This window comes from Talpa occidentalis, unplaced genomic scaffold (genome assembly GCF_014898055.3).
Source record: "Talpa occidentalis isolate TD23 unplaced genomic scaffold, MPIMG_talOcc4v2.1 talOcc4.10, whole genome shotgun sequence".
Lineage (NCBI taxonomy): Eukaryota > Metazoa > Chordata > Mammalia > Eulipotyphla > Talpidae > Talpa > Talpa occidentalis.
In genome coordinates, this window is record NW_023600993.1 from 2,502,715 (window position 1) to 2,522,171 (window position 19,457).

The 19,457-nt window shown below is 63.4% G+C and overlaps 1 protein-coding gene across 1 annotated transcript; it reads left to right on the plus strand.

Moving 5' to 3' along the window:
• The first annotated feature begins 253 nt into the window (after positions 1–253).
• Positions 254–18,911, plus strand: EDEM1 (ER degradation enhancing alpha-mannosidase like protein 1). Its single transcript, XM_037522083.2, is given in 13 exon segments — positions 254–378; positions 380–721; positions 4,232–4,304; positions 7,238–7,341; positions 8,209–8,380; positions 9,358–9,541; positions 11,285–11,459; positions 12,508–12,628; positions 12,987–13,157; positions 14,484–14,557; positions 15,330–15,426; positions 16,845–17,048; positions 17,702–18,911. Coding segments are annotated over 13 exon segments (1,932 nt in total). The 3' UTR covers positions 17,792–18,911.
• Positions 18,912–19,457: the final 546 nt, after the last annotated feature.

Here is a 19,457-nt window from a genome sequence, read left to right on the forward strand (position 1 = left end):
GGCCTGCGGGCGGGGCTGCGGCGCGGCCTATGGCGCGGGCGGGAGGCCGGGCGGCGCCCCGCGAGGCCGGGCCGGGCCGGGCCAATCCCCGCGGCCGGGCGGGCGCGGGGCCGGGCCGCCGGCCGGCCGGGCCGGGCCGGGCCGGGCCGGGGCGGGCGCGGGGGGGGGCGCGGGCCGGTTCCGGGTGCGTCACGGCGCCCCTTAAAGGGGCCGCGCGCCGGCGCGGGGAGGATGCGCGGCGCGGCGCGCGGCCATGCGCTGGCGGGCGCTCGTGCTGGCGCTGCTGCTGCTGCGCCTCGGCCTGCACGCGGCGCTCTGGCTGGCCTGCGCGCTGGCGCCCGGCCCCGGCCCGCGCGCGCGCTTCCCGCCCGGCCGCGGCCCCCCCGCGCCCCCCTTCCGCCGCGGGCCCGGGCGCGGGGCCGGGGCCGCCCGCGGGGCCGGCGGGGCCGGCGTGGCTGCGGCCGGCGGGGCGCGGCGCGGGCCGGCGCGGCGCGGGCGCGTGCGGGCCGCGGCCCTGGGGCGCCGTGCTGGGCGGCCGCGCCCGCGACGAGTACGAGCGGCGCTACAGCCGGGCCTTCCCGCCGCAGCTGCGCGCGCGGATGCGCGACCGGGCGCGGGGCATGTTCGCCTTCGGCTACGACAGCTACATGGCGCACGCCTTCCCGCAGGACGAGCTCAACCCCATCCACTGCCGCGGCCGCGGCCCGGACCGCGGGGACCCGTGAGTGCGCGCCCCCGGCCCCGCGACCCCGGACCCCGGGACCCCGCGACCCGGACCCAGGCCCCGCCTCGCGACCCCGGGCCCGGGACCCCCGACCCGGACCCTGGGCCCCAGGCCCCGCCCCGGGACCCCGGACCCGGGACCCCGCGACCCCGACCCAGGCCCCGCCCCGCGACCCCGGGCCCCGGGACCCCGCGACCCTGGACCCAGGCCCCGCCTCGCGACCCCGGACCCCGGGACCCCGACCCCGGACCCTGGGCCCCAGGCCCCGCCCCGGGACCCCGGACCCCGGGACCCCGACCCCGGACCCCCTCAGGGCTCGCCCCGCGACCCCCCGGGACCCCGACCCCGGACCCCAGGCCCCGCCCCGGGACCCCGGACCCCAGCCCCCGCGACCCCGGACCCCAGCCCCTCGCGACCCCGGACCCCAACCCCCGCGACCCCGGACCCCAGGTCCCGCCCTGGGACCCGGACCCCAGGCCCCAGCCCCCCGGGACCCCGGACCCCATCCCCCCGCTACCCCGGACCCTGGGACTCCTCCGACCCCGGACCCCAAGCCCCGCCTCGTGACCCCGGACCCCAGCCCCCCGCGACCCCGGACCCCAGGCCTCAGCCCCCCGCGACCCCGGACCCCAGCCCCCTGCGACCCGGGACTAACGCCGCCCCGGCTGGAGTGCCAGGGGCCGGCCTGACCGCAGGACGGCGCGGGCGGGGTGTGGGGGGGGGACGGCCCCCCCTTCTCGCCCCGCCCCGGGCCCGCTCCACCCGCACCCGGGGTGCGCGGCCTTGGCGCCTGGGCCGGGGAGGGAGCCCCCGCGGGCCGCCAGGGCCCGGCCTGGCAGCGGTTTGACAGCCGGTCCCCAGGGAGGGAGGACCCCGCGGGCCGCCCCGGGTTGGCCTCTCCGGGGGTCTCCGGGGTCTCCGGGGGTCTCGGCCGGCTTCTGACAGCCTCGGCCCCGGGGAGGCTGCGCGCCGTCCTGCTCGGCGCCTGGACTTTACACCCGTGCCCTGCTGCCCGTCGGGGTTGTTTGGGGAGGAAAACGTTGAAATCTGAAGGGAAAAAAGCCTAAAATCCTGCCGGCCAGCAGGCCCGGCCCCTTCCTGCCCCCAGCGCCCTCGGCTCACCTGGCGCAGCCCCTGTGCTGGCCCGGGCGCCCTCGCCCCCTGCGCGGGCCCAGAGGGGCCCCAGCACCCCCTTCCCGCCCTCTGGGAGCTCTCCCCTGGGGTGAGGCAGGGAGCCGGCCTGGGCCCCCTGGCCTGGGTGGCGGTGGGCGGGGATGGGCGGGGATGGTGTTGGGGTGCTTTTATGCCTTTTTATTTATTTTTTTGACATTGTAAAAGGAAGGTCTATTAGGGAAGGAGGCGGGAAAACCTGGAGGCCCGCGCGGCCGCAGGTGGGCAGAGCCGCTGCTCCCGAGGAAAGGGTTTGGGAGCAGACGCGCCTGTGGCTGCGGCTGGGCAGAGCTGATGCAGGCCTTCCCCTGCGGCACCCGGGGACCCTCCGGAGCGCGGGGCCTTCCCGCCAGGATGAGGTCTCTGGGGGCGGCTCGGGGGTTGCTTGTACAGTAACCGTGTGGGGACCCTGAGGTCAGGCTGCCTGGCCATGTCTCTGGGGAGAGCCTTGTGCTCTGGGCACCCTTTCCTGTTTCTGGGCGATCCCGCGAGGCTGACCTGCCCGCCTGCCGGCCCGAGGAGGGCGGGTGATAACGTGAAGTGCGTGGAACCTGAACACTGGAGAAGCAGCAAGCCCTCCCGTCAGCCACAGGCCTCCCGCCAGCCCGGTACCTCCCCGGCCCGGGTGGCAGCTCCAGCGTGTCTCCGAGTGCGGGGGGTTACCCTTGCCCGTCTCGCGGCGGTGGCCACGGTCAGCCCGGGACTCGGCCGCTGAAACAGAAACAGGCCCCGGCTCGCGCCTGCTCTGCCCCTACCCCCAGGCCCCGGGGCCGCGGGTCACACTTGTGACTGTTGCAGAATCGCGTCTCCTGCATCCCCCGCCCGGCCCCTGCCGACGGGCCCCCTCCCCAGCCTTCAGCCCCCGCATCGGGACTGTGGGCCGCCGGCTCTGGGCGGGCGCGGGCGGTCAGGGGGGCCTTGCTCGCGGGTTGTGAGCTTCGTGACCAGATTGACCCGTAGGCGCCGCGGTTGCCCGCTTCTCCGTGCTGGGTGGCTGGAGGCGTGGGCGGTCACCGCGGGGGCACGGGGCAGCCACTGAGGAGAGGCGGCAGGAACGCGGGCCGACTGGATGCCGGGACGGAGCCGCAGTCCGCCTGGCCAGGCGGCGGGAGTGTCTGTGGGGTCTGTGGGGGGCCTGCCGGGTTTTCCGGAGCCTGTGTCTTCCTTCCTTCCCCTCCCCCGCTCCCGGTTCTGTTTCGGCGCCTGGTGAAAGGGGCGTAGCACCGCGTGGTGGGGCCGCAGCGCCTGTCCTGGGGTGGCTCGTCTGGGGGAGAGGCGCGAAGGCACCTGCTTGGGTCCTGCAAGTCCGCGTTCAGCGTGTGGCTCCTGCAGGTGCTCGCTGTCGGCGGCCGCGGGGCAGCCCTGGTTGGGAGACGCGCTGGACTGGGCCCTTCTGCTCGGAACCTAGCAGGAGAAGCACAGCAGCCAGGGCGGCCCTCCAGCCCGGGCCTGGGTGGCTGGAGGGCCAGTGGGCGCAGGTCGGTGTGACTCGGGAGACGGCGGGGCCCTGGGGCCCTGCCTTCCAGCACCTTCCGGCTGGGAGGCTCTGCGCTGAAAGTTCCCATGAGCCAGGCTTCTCAGCACAGGCCTGGGATCGCGCCACGCGGGCCGGGCAGAAGCGTTGAGCTGGCAGAACCGAGTGTGAGTGTGGGGCCCCCAGTGGGCGTGGCCCTTCCCCGCTCTCTGCCCCTTTCCCTTCCAGCCCCTGGGGTGCCCATGGGAGCCCACAGTGCCCGTTTGCGGAGGGCCTCTGGCAGGGCCTGCCCTGCTTGGAGAGGGCCAGGAGGCGCAGCCCTGCATTTTGCCGGCGCCATGTGAGAGGAGAGCCCTTTTTATGTTTAAAAATCTAAAACCGGCCTGCCCGTTCTCTGTCCATGGCGCCGTGGCACAGCGCAGCCTGGCCGGGGCCCCTGCAGGGTCTTGAGGGGGCAGGACCAGCCTTGGGGCCTCGCCTGGGGGAGGTTGGCACCCGCCAGAGCCCCGGGGCTGCAGCGCGGCCAGGGTTGACGGCAGCGTCAGGGCCTTCGGGAAAGTGAGAGGGGCCTTTTCCCTCATGAACATTAAACGTGATCTCTGCGGCTGTCGGTCCTTCCTTCACTGTCTCCGAGGCTCCTCCTGGCCTGCGGGAGGGCGGGTGAGTGAGCACCGGGGCTCGGCACTGCCTCGCCGCCCCTGCCTCCACCCGCTGGGACCCTCAGGACGTGACCTGGGGAGCAGACCGGCCATCCCGTCCCCCCGCGCGGCCCCCCGCCTGTGCTGCCGATGGGTGTTCCGTTTCTGCGGCTGCTTTCTCTAATAAAGTGCTTTTATTTAACTTGCATCTCATTTCTTTTTCAGTTCAAACCTGAACATCAACGACGTCCTAGGGAACTACTCTCTGACCCTCGTGGACGCACTGGACACTCTGGCGGTGAGTGCTCAGCCCCACTCTGCTGTTCTTGGTTCGCTAGGATCAGCGCTCTGGAGGGGTTGCCCTCCTGCCCCAGGGCTGGGTCCTGGGAAACCTGGAGCAGTGTAGTCATTGCCCTGAGGGCTGTTGTTTATTCAGAAAAGCATTGAAGATTAAATGAGGAGAGACGAGATTCCCTTTGAAAAAATGCAGGAAATGTAATTGTTTTTAGGGAACCCACTTTTCTCTTTTTTTGTTAAAGATTTATTTATTTATGCATACAAGAACTGGGGTATAGTCCAGATTTGCGGGGGTGAGGGGATTCACCAGAGACAGAATGGGGAGCAGAACAGGCAGACTGACGAAACCCACCGCTGCGGGGAGCAGGGGGAGACAGGAGAGGTCTGCTGCGCCATGTGGGTAGCCTCCTGGCCGGGGATGGAATGTGCTGCAGGGGCTGCGGACAGCTTCACAGTGCTGAGACTTAACCCCTGCACCACCACGGAGGCCCCCTAGGGAACCCACTTTTCTTCCAGTTTCCCACTTTTTATTCCCTCACAGAATGCAGAGAGAATTCCATGGGCGTCCACAGTCACTGCGGTTAAGAGTTGTATGTGCAGGAGCAGGGCCCGGCTGGCAGGCCTCACCCACGTCTGAGCCCTGGTCTGGCTGCTCGCAGGCCCCTGCACAGAGATGCCTCTCCTTTGCTTGCTGGGATTTGTGGGGGCTGCCAGACTGCTGCTGCCCATGGCTCCTCACCCGAGATTTCCTTCTCGCCTCCGGGGATGGGAGACCTCTGCACAGACAGCTGCGCGGACGCTGTGTCCCAGGCGTGTCCTGCCGCCCCTGTAGGACTCGGCTCCTGAGGGGCTGATCTCTGAGGAAAGGGGCTTTTAGAACGCCTTTGCTCTCCTTCAGCCCAGCAGACTCACTGCCGCACGCGCAGATCCTGCATTTTATCATCCGCTCTTGTCTCCTGCCTGCCCAGGAAGAGCCAGAGCTGTCAGGAGTGCTAGGTTTGCACCCCTCTGTCCTCTCTGCTTGGAGTATAGTCGTTAGGCCTGGAGGGGCATTGAGTGTGTGTCCTGCTGGGGGTCGGTCTGGTAGGACATCCGGGATTTCATTCTATTGCCAAGCAGTTTCTTGTCCCAGTATCTCCTGAAGACATTGCTGCTGTGCCCCATCACCCCCTCGCCTGCACCCCTCCCACACCTCGTGGCCCAGCAGAATGTGCCCAGACGGGTCGTGCAGCCTCCCAGCCGCCAGGCACCGGGGAGAGGCTCTGCCCAGGCCCACGCGAGTGGCTCCGGGCTCCGTCAGTGGCCTCTGCAGCCCGCGTGCTCTCCCGCCCCGCCCCGCTCTGAGCGTGGAGACCTCCTCTCCACACCCTCGCCCAGTGACCTCTGGCGCTGGTGGGAAGGAGTGCAAGTCTGTGACCTCAGAGTGGATTCGTGCTCAGCTGGTCCCTCCCAGGATGGAGTCCCCGAGCTAAGGGTTCTGTTTCCAAGTGAATGTGACACACTCAGGGCCTCGGTCCCCGCCAGAGAGCTGCCCAGCGCGGCAGCATTTCACAGGCTCTGAGAAGCCCCTGAGGAAGAAGTCTGTTTAGCTCTGCCCGCCCGGCTCTAGTGAGGCCCGGCCCTGCCTCGCTGCCCGACCAGACTGCCAGAGACCGGCGCTGCAGCTGGATGTCGCTTCGCAGCCTCCCGGTCTCAGCGCAGCCAGTGCCGTCAGCTGCTCTGCGCGTTGTTGTCGGTGACCATCTGCAGGAAGCAGGCTTGGGGTGGCCCTCCTAGCACACGCGCCGGTCACGTGTGAGCACGTCAGCGTCCCTTTCCAGCTGCCGCTTCTGTTGAGGTTTCCTTTCCTCCTGTGAACGTTTCGCGTGGGCTTGAGCAGCTGTGCCGTGGGGCCCCGGGGGACCTGCCGCCCCCGCACAGCCGCTCAGAGGATGGGGGCTGCTGGGGAGCGACGCCTGGGCTCATGGCACGTGCAGGGAGCAGCGGCGAGGGGGCGCGGCCAGGCGTGCTAGGGACACAAGCGGGCGGCGTGGAGGTCGAGTAACGTGGCGCTTGCCCTTGTTCTCATGTCCGTCTTGTGGTGGTGTCACGACTTTTCGGCAGAAGGAAAGCGTTTCAGGTCGGGTTAGCCTATAAAATTGGGTGTGCTTCTTTGTGTTTCCTGGAGGGAGAGTAGCTTGGGAGGAGAATCGTAGTGCTGCACCCTTTCCATAAGGACAGCCTGAGGATTGCAGGGGGGCTAGGCCCCCCGAGACGAGACTCGTCCGTTTGCCAGATGTCTTGCTCTCTGGGAACTGGACACCCAAGCTGTGCGTTTAGTTGAGGAGCAGAGGGAAAGTCACATTTCTCTTTATTCAGTTTTCAGCTTTATTTTTACTCATCTCCTCATCTCAGGAATTTTTTTTTTTTTTGAAAGATTTATTTATTTATGCACACAAGAACTGTGGTGTCGGCTAGAGGTGTGGGGGGATGAGAGGACTTACCAGAGACAGAGCGGGGAACAGAACAGGCAGACTGACTGAAATCCACTGCTGAGGGGAGCAGCGGGGAGACAGGAGAGGCCTGCTGCACCATGTGGGTAGCTCCTGGGCCAGCCCGGGGATTGAACTCGTGCTGCAGAGGCTGCAGACAGCTTCATAGGTTGCATCTTAACTCCTTGCGCCACCAGGGAGGCCCCTCATCTCAGGAATTTTAGAAATGGTCAGGCCTGGCATGTTAAGTGGGACGAGGCGACTTGGGGGCGTGTGCCGAGGGAGGGCCTGTGAGACCTCACCTGCAGTCCTGCGTGGAGCCCGGAGCCCTGAGCAGGAAGACACGGTGCCGGCTGGAACGTGCTCTGAGAGCGCTGGGCTCTCTGCCCTCCGGGCCGCCCCCGCTGCGCATAGCCCATGTCATTTCCAGCCGCGCTGATGGTCTCTGTTCCTCTTTTTAAAGATAATGGGAAATTCATCCGAGTTCCAGAAAGCAGTCAAGTTAGTGATCGACACAGTTTCATTTGACAAAGACTCCACCGTCCAGGTCTTTGAGGCCACGATAAGGTAAACTGGCACTTCCGTGGATGCGGCGCGAGAGTGTGTGTGTGTGTGTGTGTGTGTGTGTGTGTGTGCGCGCGCGCGCGCGCGCAGAGAGGACCGGGGCCAGGCGGGTGCGGGGGCCGGCTCACCTTCCTGTTTGGAGTTATAAAAATGAAAGAAATGACGTCCAAAGTAATGACATCTTGAACACTTCTGCTTTAATGTTGGGGTGAGGTTGGCGCCCCCTCCTGCAGATCTCCACGGCCTCCCTTTCTCCAGTCAGCGTCTGCTTCCTTTCAGCTGCCTTTCCTGCTGTCGAGTCCCCAGGAAGCCCCTGCTGGTTTCTGGAGGAAATGACAGTTCCCGTCTCGCCCCGGGCGGGCTCCGCTCCCTTCTGGGCGCATTTCCTCCTCCTGCCTGTCTCACACGCCCCCCCCCCCGCCCCCCCCAGTCCATACCCAGTTTCGTGTGTAAACACTTATTCTGGAAAATGCCCACAGTCCCGCCACTCTTCAGGGCAGGTGGATCTAGGAGGGCGGCTCCTGCCCCGCGCAGGGCCTCCCCCCAACACGCTCCGGACTTCTCACCCAGAATGGGAGAGTTTTGTCAGTTGCTCGGTGGCCCCCACCACAAAAGTTCCTGGTGTTTATTGTCTTGCTCTTTTCTGCTTCTTGTATTCCAAGTTTTTTCTCCAAGTGAGAAAAATCAAGAATGATTTACTAAGATTAAAAGGTGGTGTTTGTCTTGAGACTGAGCGCGCTGCGCGTCAGCCTAGAGGGTCCTCCGAACCGGGCAACTGAGTCCAGAAGGCATGCGAGGCTGCTCTGTCCTCTCAGCTGCGCCTGTGCATTTGCACCGACGGGCTCTCACCCTCTGTGTTCTCTCGCACAGGGTACTGGGGAGCCTTCTTTCTGCCCACAGGATCATAACTGACTCCACACAGCCCTTTGGCGACATGACCATCAAGGGCTACGACAATGAGCTGTTGCACATGGCCCATGACCTGGCCGTGAGGCTGCTGCCTGCCTTCGAGAACACCAAGACGGGGATCCCATATCCTCGGGTGGGTAGGCCACAGGAGCGGGGGCCCCTATCCTCGGGTGGGTAGGCCTCCAAGACGGGGTCTCGGAGCCACCACCCTCCCTAAGTATATTTACTGGGGGGAGACTGGGACCAAGGTGGAAGAGGAAAACCAAGCCGTGTTCTTGCCAGAATTTGGTCCTAAATGCGAGGGAAATGTTTTCTGCCTCATTCAGTGTTTATTGAGTACCTACTGTGTGCTGGGCAGTCACATATCTGACTTCATCCTTCCCTACGGGAACTTTGTTCCCCGTGATCAGTTTTCTTAGGTCCTTTTGCATGTGGGGCTCATGTTCCCTGCTGCAAAGCCCGTCTGACCTGGGTCCATTTCCTGAAGACCCTCGGGCGAGGTGCCGAGCGCGTGGAGGTTCTGAAGGCTCAGGTCCTTCAGGCGGATCCTTCAGATAAGCCTGTGCACACCTGCATGCTGGCTTCTGGCTTAAACACAAGATCTGGAGAGATTCCGTCTTTACGGCAGCTGGTTTTTGAGCCCAGAACTCCCGGGGAATGGAGGCAACCCTTGCGGACCCCGCTGGGGGATCGCAGTGCCCAGGGCCGCGGGAAAGGCACAGGCTGCCTTGGGTGCCCGGCGCCTCCCTCCCCGGTCGGGGAGCGCTGAGGCTGCTGAGCAGGCGTGAGTGCAAGAGGCCTGCTCCAAAGTCACGAGCAGCACGGCCTGCTTGGTCTCTCACCCCACGGCTGTGCAGTGTGACCAAGGGCCGCTGGAAGCATGGCCGGGACTGCGATTTCCCTAAGATTCGCTCCCTTGAGCCCCACGAGGCTCAGGCATGCATACTGTCTCGATGAGCTTTACACCGGCTCCTGCGCTGTCTTGGGTGTCATGTGGCCTGCGAGCTGGCTCATTGCAGCGTGCTGGGCCCCTAGGAGCTGCAGCCTGTGCCCTGCCAGCTGCCTGCAGGGCTGTGACATCCACCTTGCGCCCTGTGTCCTCTGTGCCAGGTGAATCTCAAGACGGGCGTTCCTCCGGACAGCAACAACGAGACCTGCACGGCGGGTGCCGGCTCCCTGCTGGTGGAATTTGGGATCCTGAGCCGCCTGCTGGGGGACTCCACATTTGAGTGGGTGGCCAGGCGCGCGGTGAAAGCCCTCTGGGAGCTCCGGAGCAACGAGACGGGGCTGTTAGGTAGGTGGCACCTTCTCCGTCACCGTGTGCCGGATCCTGTCCCTGCCCTTCCTCTTTGTGGTGCTGTCAAATCTGGGAACTGAGGACTCGGAAGGGTCGGCCCGGCCCTGCCTTTGGCTGTTTCTTCACATGATGTTTGCTTAGAGTGAGCCTTCAGGTTTGCTGGGAGGAGAAGAATCTTCCGATTCAGCCCCTTGGTGTGTTGCTCGGAGAGTCACTGTTAAAGGAAATGCTGGAAAAAGAACTGCCCTGCGGCAGGTGAAGTTACTCCATGCAAGGCCTGAAGTCCAGGAGCTTAGGGTTATGAGAGGCTGGTTTTCTGCTTTGAAAATGACTGAGGCGTGGCCTAGTGGCCGCCAGCTCGGACTGGACCTGCTTTGGGGTCAGGGCTCAGGGTGTGCCTGAAATCACAGCAGCAGGAAAGGTGTAGTGAGTCGCCTGCACCCGCACTAACCACTCACCTGCGGGTTCTTCATGGCTCCGACTCCGGGCTTGGGTCTCACCTGGTGCAGCTGTCTTCCCCCGAGGGGGGCCCTCTCTGCTCTGGGCTCACATACTGGCTGTTTACCCAGGTCGCTGCGGTAAAGCTGCCCTTTTCATTAGCGGTTTTCCTTATCCTGCTTAAGTTTATTCACAAGTTTGTGGTATTTAATCGCAGTGGAAATAAATGTGTCCCCCGCCCATCACCCGGTGCGGCCGCGGCTCCTCAACCCGGCCTGCACGACCGTCGTGTGTGGCTTGAGCCAGCGTTCCCTGTCACCCTGGGACGCCCCTCCAGGCCTGCCAGAGCTCGGCCCGACCTCACAGTAGCCATCTCAGCGCTGCCCAGAGACCACTCTGGCGTTACTTCTCGTTTATAGTTCCCTTTTATGGACAGTTTTTCTATGAACAACATGATACTTTCTTTTTTTTTTTTTTTTTTTTTTTTTAATAGAGGCATGTTTATTTATTTATTTTGTTTGTTTGTTTGTTTTGTTTATACATGCACTGGGTACAGTCAGAAGCGCGGGAGGGTGAGAGAATTCACCAGAGCCAGAGCGGGGAGCAGAGCAGGCAGAAGGACCGAAGTACACTGCTGAGGGGAGCAGCGGGCGGCAGGAGAGGTCTGCGCGCCATGTGGGATCCTCCGCCGGTGGCCGGGGAGCAGCCGGGGATCGAACCGGCGCCGCAGAGGCCGCGGGCAGCTTCGCAACCCAGCGCTCAACCGCTGCGCCACCGGGGAGGCCCAACATGATACTTTCTTTTCCAAAAACTTTTTTTTTTAAAGACAATTTTTTTTTCCAAAGATTTTTTATTTATACAAGAACTGGGGTGCAGGCCAGATGCACGGGAGGGTGAGAGGATGTACCAGAGACAGAGTGGGGAGCAGAACAGGCAGACGGACTGAAGACACTGATGAGGGGAGCAGTGGGCGAGGCAGGAGAGGTCTGCTGCGCCTTGTGGTTGCTCCTTGGCCAGCCGGGGATCAAACTTGTGCTGCAGAGGCTGTGGATTGCTTCACAGTGTGGTGCTTAACCCCTTGCGCCACCCGGGAGGCCCAGACTGATTTTTCTTGTCTCTTCAGTGTCCGCAAGTGTGTGCCAGGAGCAGCACCTGTATTAAGAAAGGCCCCATGGTTGCCCCTGCTGCTGCCCGCTGATGGCCCTCCAGGGCCTGGCACCTCCCCACTGCCCATGGGGGCAGTGCTGCGGCGGGCGACAGCCGAACGTCCCCAGGTGCTGACATGTGTGGTGGCTTTTGCAGGCAATGTCGTGAACATCCAGACGGGCCACTGGGTCGGGAGGCAGAGCGGCCTGGGCGCGGGCCTGGATTCCTTCTACGAGTACCTCCTGAAGTCGTACATTCTCTTCGGAGAGAAGGAGGACCTGGAGATGTTCAGTGCCGCGTATCAGAGCATCCAGAGCCACCTGAGAAGGGGGTGAGTCCCCGAACCGGCTCCCCTGCGTCCTGGCGGTGATTAGACGGCCTTCTGGACCCTTGTGTTTCTTCACTCACGGCGTCTGCTAGTTTCTGCCCTCACCTTCCCACTCCTGGTTGTCAGTCGCAGGGGGCAGGGGTGGGGAGGGGCTGCTGCTACTCACGGTCACCCTGGACTTAGGGCCTCCACGGCGTCCTCTCGCTGCCCTGAGGGTCGGGAACCGGCCCAGCCGGCCTCTGTGGGCAGCTCCCCTCCGGGTGGCCTGACACAAATGGGGGCCACCATGGAAGCCACGTGTTTTCGCGGCCGGGTCTGCAGTGACCGGGCCACCATCTGTCCGGGTTGCCGTCGAGTGCAGGGGGTGGGTCCTGCCGGGGACTGGCTCCGCGGGTGTGTTTCCACTGTGGCTGCGCGTGCAGATGGAGCCCAGTGCAGGGTCATTGCCGAGTATTTTGGGCCTTTGATTGCGGACAGTGGAGGGACAGTGAGCACGGTCTCCCCGCCAGGCTTGTTTAGGCAGCGCTGTTGGCTGCTGCGCCGTCGCTCGTCCTGTGTGGCGGCCGAGAGGGGCTGTTTGAAGCTAGGTGGCTTCTCCTGATGTCTCCGCTCTCCCCAGGCCTTTCTTTGTCGGGTCAGGGCCTGTGCAGGGACAGCTGCTAGTGTCCTGCAGACCAGGCATTTCCTGGGCCCACTTCCGACCTGCCATGGGAGCCCCGGCACAGGCGCCGTGTTCAGGCAGGGGCTGTGGCCTGAGTTGTCATTTTTGTTCTTTGGAGGCCCAAGCGAGTCGAGGAGTAGCCCTGAGCACCGTGCACCTGTGTGCTCCCAGGCCCGTGGAGGGTCTCCCCAGAAATCAGCAGGCTCCCGCCTGCCCGTGGCGGGCCGGGCTGCGCTCCAGCCCGAGTTCCTGCTGTGGCGCGTGCTCCGTGCAGACAGGCGGAGGTGGTCTGCCCGCCGAGGCTGAAGGGCGAGTCGGGAGAGAGCGCGCTGACCCTCGCCCGCCTGGCAGTCCCTGAGCCCCTGCCCTGCGCGCTCTGCTTGGCCGTAGCCGGGAAGCCTGCAACGAGGGGGACGGAGACCCCCCGCTGTACGTCAACGTGAACATGTTCAGCGGGCAGCTGATGAACACCTGGATTGATTCCCTGCAGGCCTTCTTCCCGGGACTGCAGGTACTTCCCTCACCCGCCCCGCTCTCGCCCTATGCCCCGGGCCTCTGGGTCTGTGGATTTGGGGGTTCATAGCCCAGCATGTCCCGATGGCTCTGCTTGGGCGACGAGCGTGAGCGCTGACTGGGCCTGAGAAGGAGGCGAAGCCGCAGAGGCAGGCCAGGTGCCAGGGAGGCTGCCCTGGGGCCCAGCTGCCTGCCCGTGGTGCCGACCCTCCTGTCCTGTCCTGATGCCCAGGGCCGCGCGGCCCGGGGGCGGGGCATTGTGCGGGGGCGGGGTGGGAGATCCAGGGCCAAGGGCACTGTCCTGCCCTCGGGGCTCTTCGGGGTGCCGTGGCTTACATGTGCCCGTGTCCCCTGAGGTTCTGATAGGAGATGTGGAAGACGCCATCTGCCTCCACGCCTTTTATTATGCCATCTGGAAGCGCTACGGGGCCCTCCCTGAGAGATACAACTGGCAGCTGCAGGCGCCTGAGGTGCCCTTCTACCCGCTGCGGCCCGAGCTGGTGGAGTCCACCTACCTCCTTTACCAGGTAGGGGGCCCTTGGGCCCTGGGCCAGGTGGGCCTGTAGACAGACTGACAGGCTGGTGCGGGTAGGGGGCCAAGCTGCACCAGCGCTCTGTGCGTTCTTGTGCCCTTGACGGTCAAGAGGGAGGTTGGGTGCTCAGTGTTTCCATGTTTATTTTACCAAAGAACCCACATGTGGTGGGGTCCGTATTCCTGGTCCGTGCGGTAAGTATACAGACAAAAACTTCCTTTTCTTGCTTGTAAAGGAAATTATTTGGGATTCATCCACTTGCCAGTTGTGCTTCGTGTGTAAGCAGCACCTACTGTACTCCTTCCCCGAGGGTGTTAGTCTCAGTGCCAGCGCAGTGCCCCCCTTGGGAGTCTCCTCCTTGCGGTGAAGGCAGACATCCCCCCAGAGTCCACATCCGCCCCTGGCAGCCGACCCGTCGTGTCAGGGATACCGGCCTCACGCCACCTGCAGCCCGTCAGCACCCTGCGGACGCTGCGAGACGCGCTGGGGAGCCCGGGGTCGGGGCTCCGTGGCTCAGGCGGGTGCCGGCCTTTTGTCCTGAATCCTTGCGCTTTGCTTCTGGCTGGAAAGGGGACGCGAGGCCGCCATAGTGCTCTCCCTAAGTAGGGGGGGCTCGTGGCCCCAAGCTCTCGGTGAGGGAGGGCTGCCTCTGGCTGAGCTCCTCCTGGCACTCGGGGTCTCTGTGTCTCTCGCTGCCTCCCTGTCCTGCCATCCTCAGCCTCCGGCTCGCTCTGTCTCCTTAGAGTGAGGGGTCAGCCTCACAGCCTGGCCCGGGCATGGCCGAGTCACGTGGCTGCTTTCCTGCCACACTAGGTGAGAATCGGTGATGATCCTACTGTAACCTCCCGGTGGGTCAGAGTCTCAGCTCCCCAGAGAAATTTTTTACTAAAGAAACCATATTGGAGCAGGAACAAAAGAGTCAGCCAGGAGGTCCGAGTTCTCAGGGTCGGGAGAGGAGAGCGGAGAGCCCTCCCTTGTCCGTTTCCCTCACAGCCCAGCAGGTGCAGTGTGGGCCGAGCCCGGTGCTGGCGCCTGCACCTTGCTTGGTTTCTAGATGTGTCCCCAGACCCGGTGCTGTCCGGGAGGCCAGGACGCCATCGGGGCATCAAGGGGCTGTTGCTCTGCCCTGGAGCAGGCTGATTCTGCCCTGTCACATCAGGACGGAGGCTGCTTCGGCACCCGCTGTGGGGTCCCTGGGCCCCTGAGTCTCGAGGCCTCCCAGATGGCGTGAGCTGGGCCCATGCCTGCGCCGGCCGCAACCTGCTGGGGACCTTGAGGCACGCAGTCCCGCTGGATCACGTTTTCTCCTGCTCTCTTTAGGCCACCAAGAACCCCTTCTACCTCCACGTAGGGATGGATATCCTGCAGAGTCTGGAGAAGTACACGAAAGTCAAGTCAGTTCTCTAAGTTCCTTTTTCTACTGGCCACTTTCAATTAATTTTGAGTTGTTCTGGGAAAATACTGCTTGGCATTTTAATTTATTGAACAGGTCATTCATGCTGATTTTGTAGGGAGATTGTTTACTTTATAGTAGAGACTGTCCTTTAAATTGGGGATCACTTTGACTTTTGGCCTTTTGTTCTGCAAGCTTCCAGCGGAGCGCGCACATTATTTTTAAGTAACTGTTCCCCCTAGCTCAGCACAGGACGTGGGCGCTCAGGACGTCTGGGGAGCGCACCAGGCAGACGGGCGTTAACGCCGGCCTCCCCAGGCGGCCCGTGGGCGCACCATCGAGGGCCCTTCCTCATGCGTCTGTGTAGAACGTGGGTAGATGTGTAGATTTAAAATCCCTTTCAATTTTGTGACCTTATTTTGTGACCTCAATTTTTAGCAAGCATTTTGTATAAATACTGTTCAGACTATCCAGGTGATACATCAGCTTTACAAATACAGGGGCTGGACGTTTAATGCAGCCCTCAGTTTGCTGCTGGTCGTTGTCATGGTGTCTGGTTACGCTTTTGGCATACGCCCTCCACCCCGCCTTGCCTCCCTTCTCTGCACCGAACCTGGGTTCAGCCCCCGGGGCTGACTTCAAGCAGCACCCTGTGACTTCAAGGAGCCGCCCCTGTGGCTCCTGGTGTCTGGGCTGGGGCCTGGGCCGGCGCACCTGCTTCTGAGGAGGAGGCATGGGCGGGAGGGCGGCGCCTCACGGAGGTTGTCTTGCAGGTGTGGGTACGCCACGCTGCACCACGTTGTGGACAAGTCCAAAGAGGACCGGATGGAGAGCTTCTTTCTCAGCGAGACCTGTAAATACCTGTACCTGGTGCGTGTGCACAGGCGGGCGTGGGTGGCGCGGTCCTGCCTGGAGCGTGTGGCTGCTCCTTAGCTGTCGCGAGCCCTTTCCGTGGGCCCTCCGGTCCCTGGATCTGGACACGGCACGGGGTGGGTGTCGGCAGCGCGTGGCTGGGCAGGTCGAGGGGCGCAGTGGTGTCCGGTAGGGACAGTGCTCTGGAGGGGGCGCCTGTCCCCTCTGGCTGGGCGGTCCTGACTGACCTCACGGCCTGGCCAGTCCCCAGAGCACCCTCCCACGTGGCGGGAGGTGAGCAGCTCCATCCTGGAAGGGCCTTGCTCTTCCCCACAGGAGCTCGGCCTGCAGGGAGGGTCAGGGGGCCAGTGGTGGAGCTGAGCAGCCCTCCTAACTCCTGCCCAGTGTGCTTTGTACTAGCTTGGCCGACGGCCTAAGGGATGTCTGCCACGCGCGTACTTGTGGGCCACACACAGGGATGCTTCCAAAAGCTCCCGGTCCTGTCGTGCCCGGCCGCCAGGCAGGGTGGCCCCTGGAGGCTGGGTGTGGACAAGTGGCCCCTGGAGCTGCTGTTCTGACTGCTGCTCGGGTGTGTGTTCTGCAGGCTGTGAAAGTGCGGGTCTGAGCCTTCCAGACGTTGCAGCTGGGGCCCCGCCATGTGGGTGCCTGCTCGGACCCAGGCCCCTCCTTACCCCTCCCTGCTGGTCCCAGTGGCCAGGCCGTGGCCAGGCGACCTGAGCAGGCCGGGCAGAGCAGCAGTGTCCTGCGGGCTATAGTGGAGTCAGGGTGCTCTCAGGAAAGAACTCGGGTCTGGGGAAGCAAGCTTGGGGTACCCTGTGCTTGCTGTTTGCTGTGTGCACGTGCGTGGGCAGCTACGCCGGGCAGGGCAGGGCAGGGCAGGGCCGGACTCCCTGGTTCCAAATGCCAGGGATCCGTTCACATGACACACCCTGCCCCCTCCCCGAGTCCCGCCCCAGGCGTGTTCTTTCTGGATGCTCCTCCCCACCCCGCCTGCCCACTGTTGGTGCAGGGGTTTCCCGGGCGCCCCGTGTGCTCAGCCTGGCCATGCTGTGACTTGGACGTCCGGCTCCGGGCTGGGCCTGGTGCCCTGGGCGGAGAGAACAGGAGCCGCCACCGCAGGGAGCCTGATTGTGGGGGGCTGTTCCAGAGCCCCAGCCCAGGGCCCTGCTTGCTCACTGACTTGGGTCTTAGCAGGACTCCTGCCCCTCTAGGCTGGGCGGCGGGGAGGTGGGTGCTGGGGTGGGAGGCCTGGGCATCTGAGTTTACCCAGAACGGGTGACTCTGCCTGGCAGTCAGGTGGAGGGGTTGCCCTTTTCACACCTGCCCCTGGAGCACTGGAGCGCCAAGCACTCTGATCGGCCCCGGGCGCTGGTCAGCGCCAGCACGCCGTATCTCTTCTCGCTCCGCCTCCGCAGCTGTTCGATGAGGAGAACCCAGTGCACAAGGCCGGGAGCAGGTACCTGTTCACCACCGAGGGCCACATCGTGGCTGTGGACGCGCACCTGCGGGAGTCGCCCTGGAAGGAGCTCTTCTCAGAAGAGGAAGGCCAGGCCCGGCCCGGGAACTCCGCGCCCAGGCCCCGGCCCCACGAGCTGGGCGTCATCAACTCCAGCTCCAACGTGAGTGCTCCGGCCGGGGCGCCTGGGCAGAGGCTCTCTGCTCCCCGGGCTGGGCCTTAGCCTCGTCAGGCCTTGTCAGTCCCGGTCCTGTGGGGGCAGCCACTTGTGGGGAGCACATAGTGGATGTACTTGGGTCTCCCGAGATGACATCCAGGTTCTCAGTCTTGCATCTCCGTTGAGGGGAAAAAAATGCCTTTACTTAAAAAATGAACAAGCAAGCAAGCGGCTCTCTGGAGCGCCGGGTCTGAGCCGGAGGCGAGAAGCACCATAAGCTCAGAGAGGCCACGTGGTCTTCAGGCTGCCGACGCGCTGGCCGTAGCTCTGGACACAGTGTCGGGTCCTGGCCTGCCCTGGTCTGGTGTCTGAGCCCCTGCTGCCCGGTGTGTCGCCAGCCTGGTGACGAGGTTAAATGGTCTTTCACGTGGTCTTTCACGCAGGTGCTTTGCTCCACGCAGGGCCTCTGACAGTGTGGAGACAGTTGTGTTGTCACACCTGGGAGGCGGAGGGTGGGGGATGTCCCAGGTGCCAGCCGTGCTGACCAGAGACCCCTGGTCAGGAGGTCTGGGCATCCGAGTTTACCCAGAACAGGTGGCCGTCAGCATGTTTCCCGAGGCCTCCGGCTGCACTCATGGTGCCCTGCGCTTCCCTCCTAGTGCAACCGCATCCCCGACGAGAGGAGGTACTCGCTGCCCCTGAAGAGCGTCTACATGCGCCAGATCGACCAGATGGTTGGCTTGATTTGACAGGTGCCCCCGCAGTCGCCCCGAAAGGGACCAGAGGCCGAGCCCAGGCCACGCGAGGTCCGGCCGCCAGTGAAGAAGATGCCGTCTGGCCGTCCAGGGTGGTGTTGGAGTTTTGTCCAGCTGCCCGCCACACTAGTAAATTCTTGCATACGTTAGCGTTTCTCTTCTCTTCAGTGAAATGCCCTGTGTTTCTTAACAAGGGCACGTGGACGTGAGAAGTTTCCTGGAAGCCCGGCTGCTCGCCACAGGCCGACGTCTCGGCTCCTTGGACAGACCTCCGCCTGCTCCCGGGCCCGGCCCTGCAGGGGCTGCCTGTGGCGCCTGCGAGCAGCTGGGCCTGGCACCCCTGCGGATGGTCTGTCTCCCTCGCGCTGGATAAGCAGGCTCCCGCAGCCGCCTGTGACTGAAACCTCACGGGGACGGTCCCCATCGCTCCTCTGTGCGCCAGTAACCCTCACAGTGTTACACGCTGTCTGCTTATCGTTGCTGGTTCTGTCCCAATCCTGAAGTCTCTTAGGGCCATGCCCGGTCCAGGGCTTAGCAGGTAGGGCTCTGCCGGTAGGCCCCGTCTGCTTTGAACTTACCTGAGGAGCTCCCCTAGTTCCAGAACCGGGTGCCTTTTAGGGAGAGCAACATACCTAAGTGTCTGAGCCTCCGCCTGTCTGTTTACTAACCAAGCGTTCTCAGTTCTGAGTGTTTGGGCTGGAATTTTGTTGTTTCCCGTGTCTTGTGCCAATGAGCTGAGCCAGGGAGGAGCTGGGCTGGAGGCTGCTTCTCTGTGGAGACGGGCTGTGGTCAGTGCCTTCGCCTCGCGGTGTTGGGCTGCAGGACGCACAGCTCCTGCAGGCCCGTGTGGCTCGTGGGAGGGCTGCCGTGACAGGGACCTGGGTGGGGAATAGTTAGAAAGAAGATTCTGGAATCTTGCAGGCCAGTTCATGCCTTTCAGCTCGATATTTTAGCAAGCTCGTATAAGGAGGGAGTCGTGCTAAAATGCCTTTCTTTTCGTACAATCTCCTGAGCCGGAGTGGAGTCGTCTGTCTGTGAACTTGCACTGTGCTCGCCTGTGAAGCAGAGGCGGATCGGAACCCGGCTTGGCTTCTGGGAGGTGGAGGTGGGCGAGGGGGAGAGAGGGAGGTGGGGAGGGCGAGCTGCCCTGGGCCTGGTGGCCACGCCTGGCCTGTGGGTGCCGGGCGGGAGGGCGCGTGATGAGCCTTCAGGCGAAGCCAGTGCTGCTTAAGCCATTACCCTGCAGCCGGCTCGGAGATGTTTACTCCTTGAGAATTCAAGTGCTACTGTTTTTTAAAATAGATCTCTCATTCAGGTCTTTGAGATTCTTAAAAAAGGGATTTTCAGTAACAGTCACATCACTTCTGTCTTTTAAATCTTTACTATGCAAATTATTTTAAAGTGAAAAAAATCAAATGCTTCTATTTTACCTTTTTTTCTTCATTTGAGAAGATTCTGTTTAGCGACATGGTCTCGTCTACTGATTAGGAAATTTTCTTTGAAAATCCTCTATTTTCAATGTTGTTATTGACTCAGTGAAACCAAAAGGCCCCTTTGAAAACCCGCCCGCGCACACATGCCCGGGCCTTGTCCCTGGCCAAGCCGGGAGGGACGGCCCCTGGCCCGGGGGAGGCAGCCGTCAGGGGAGACGGGCCCTTCG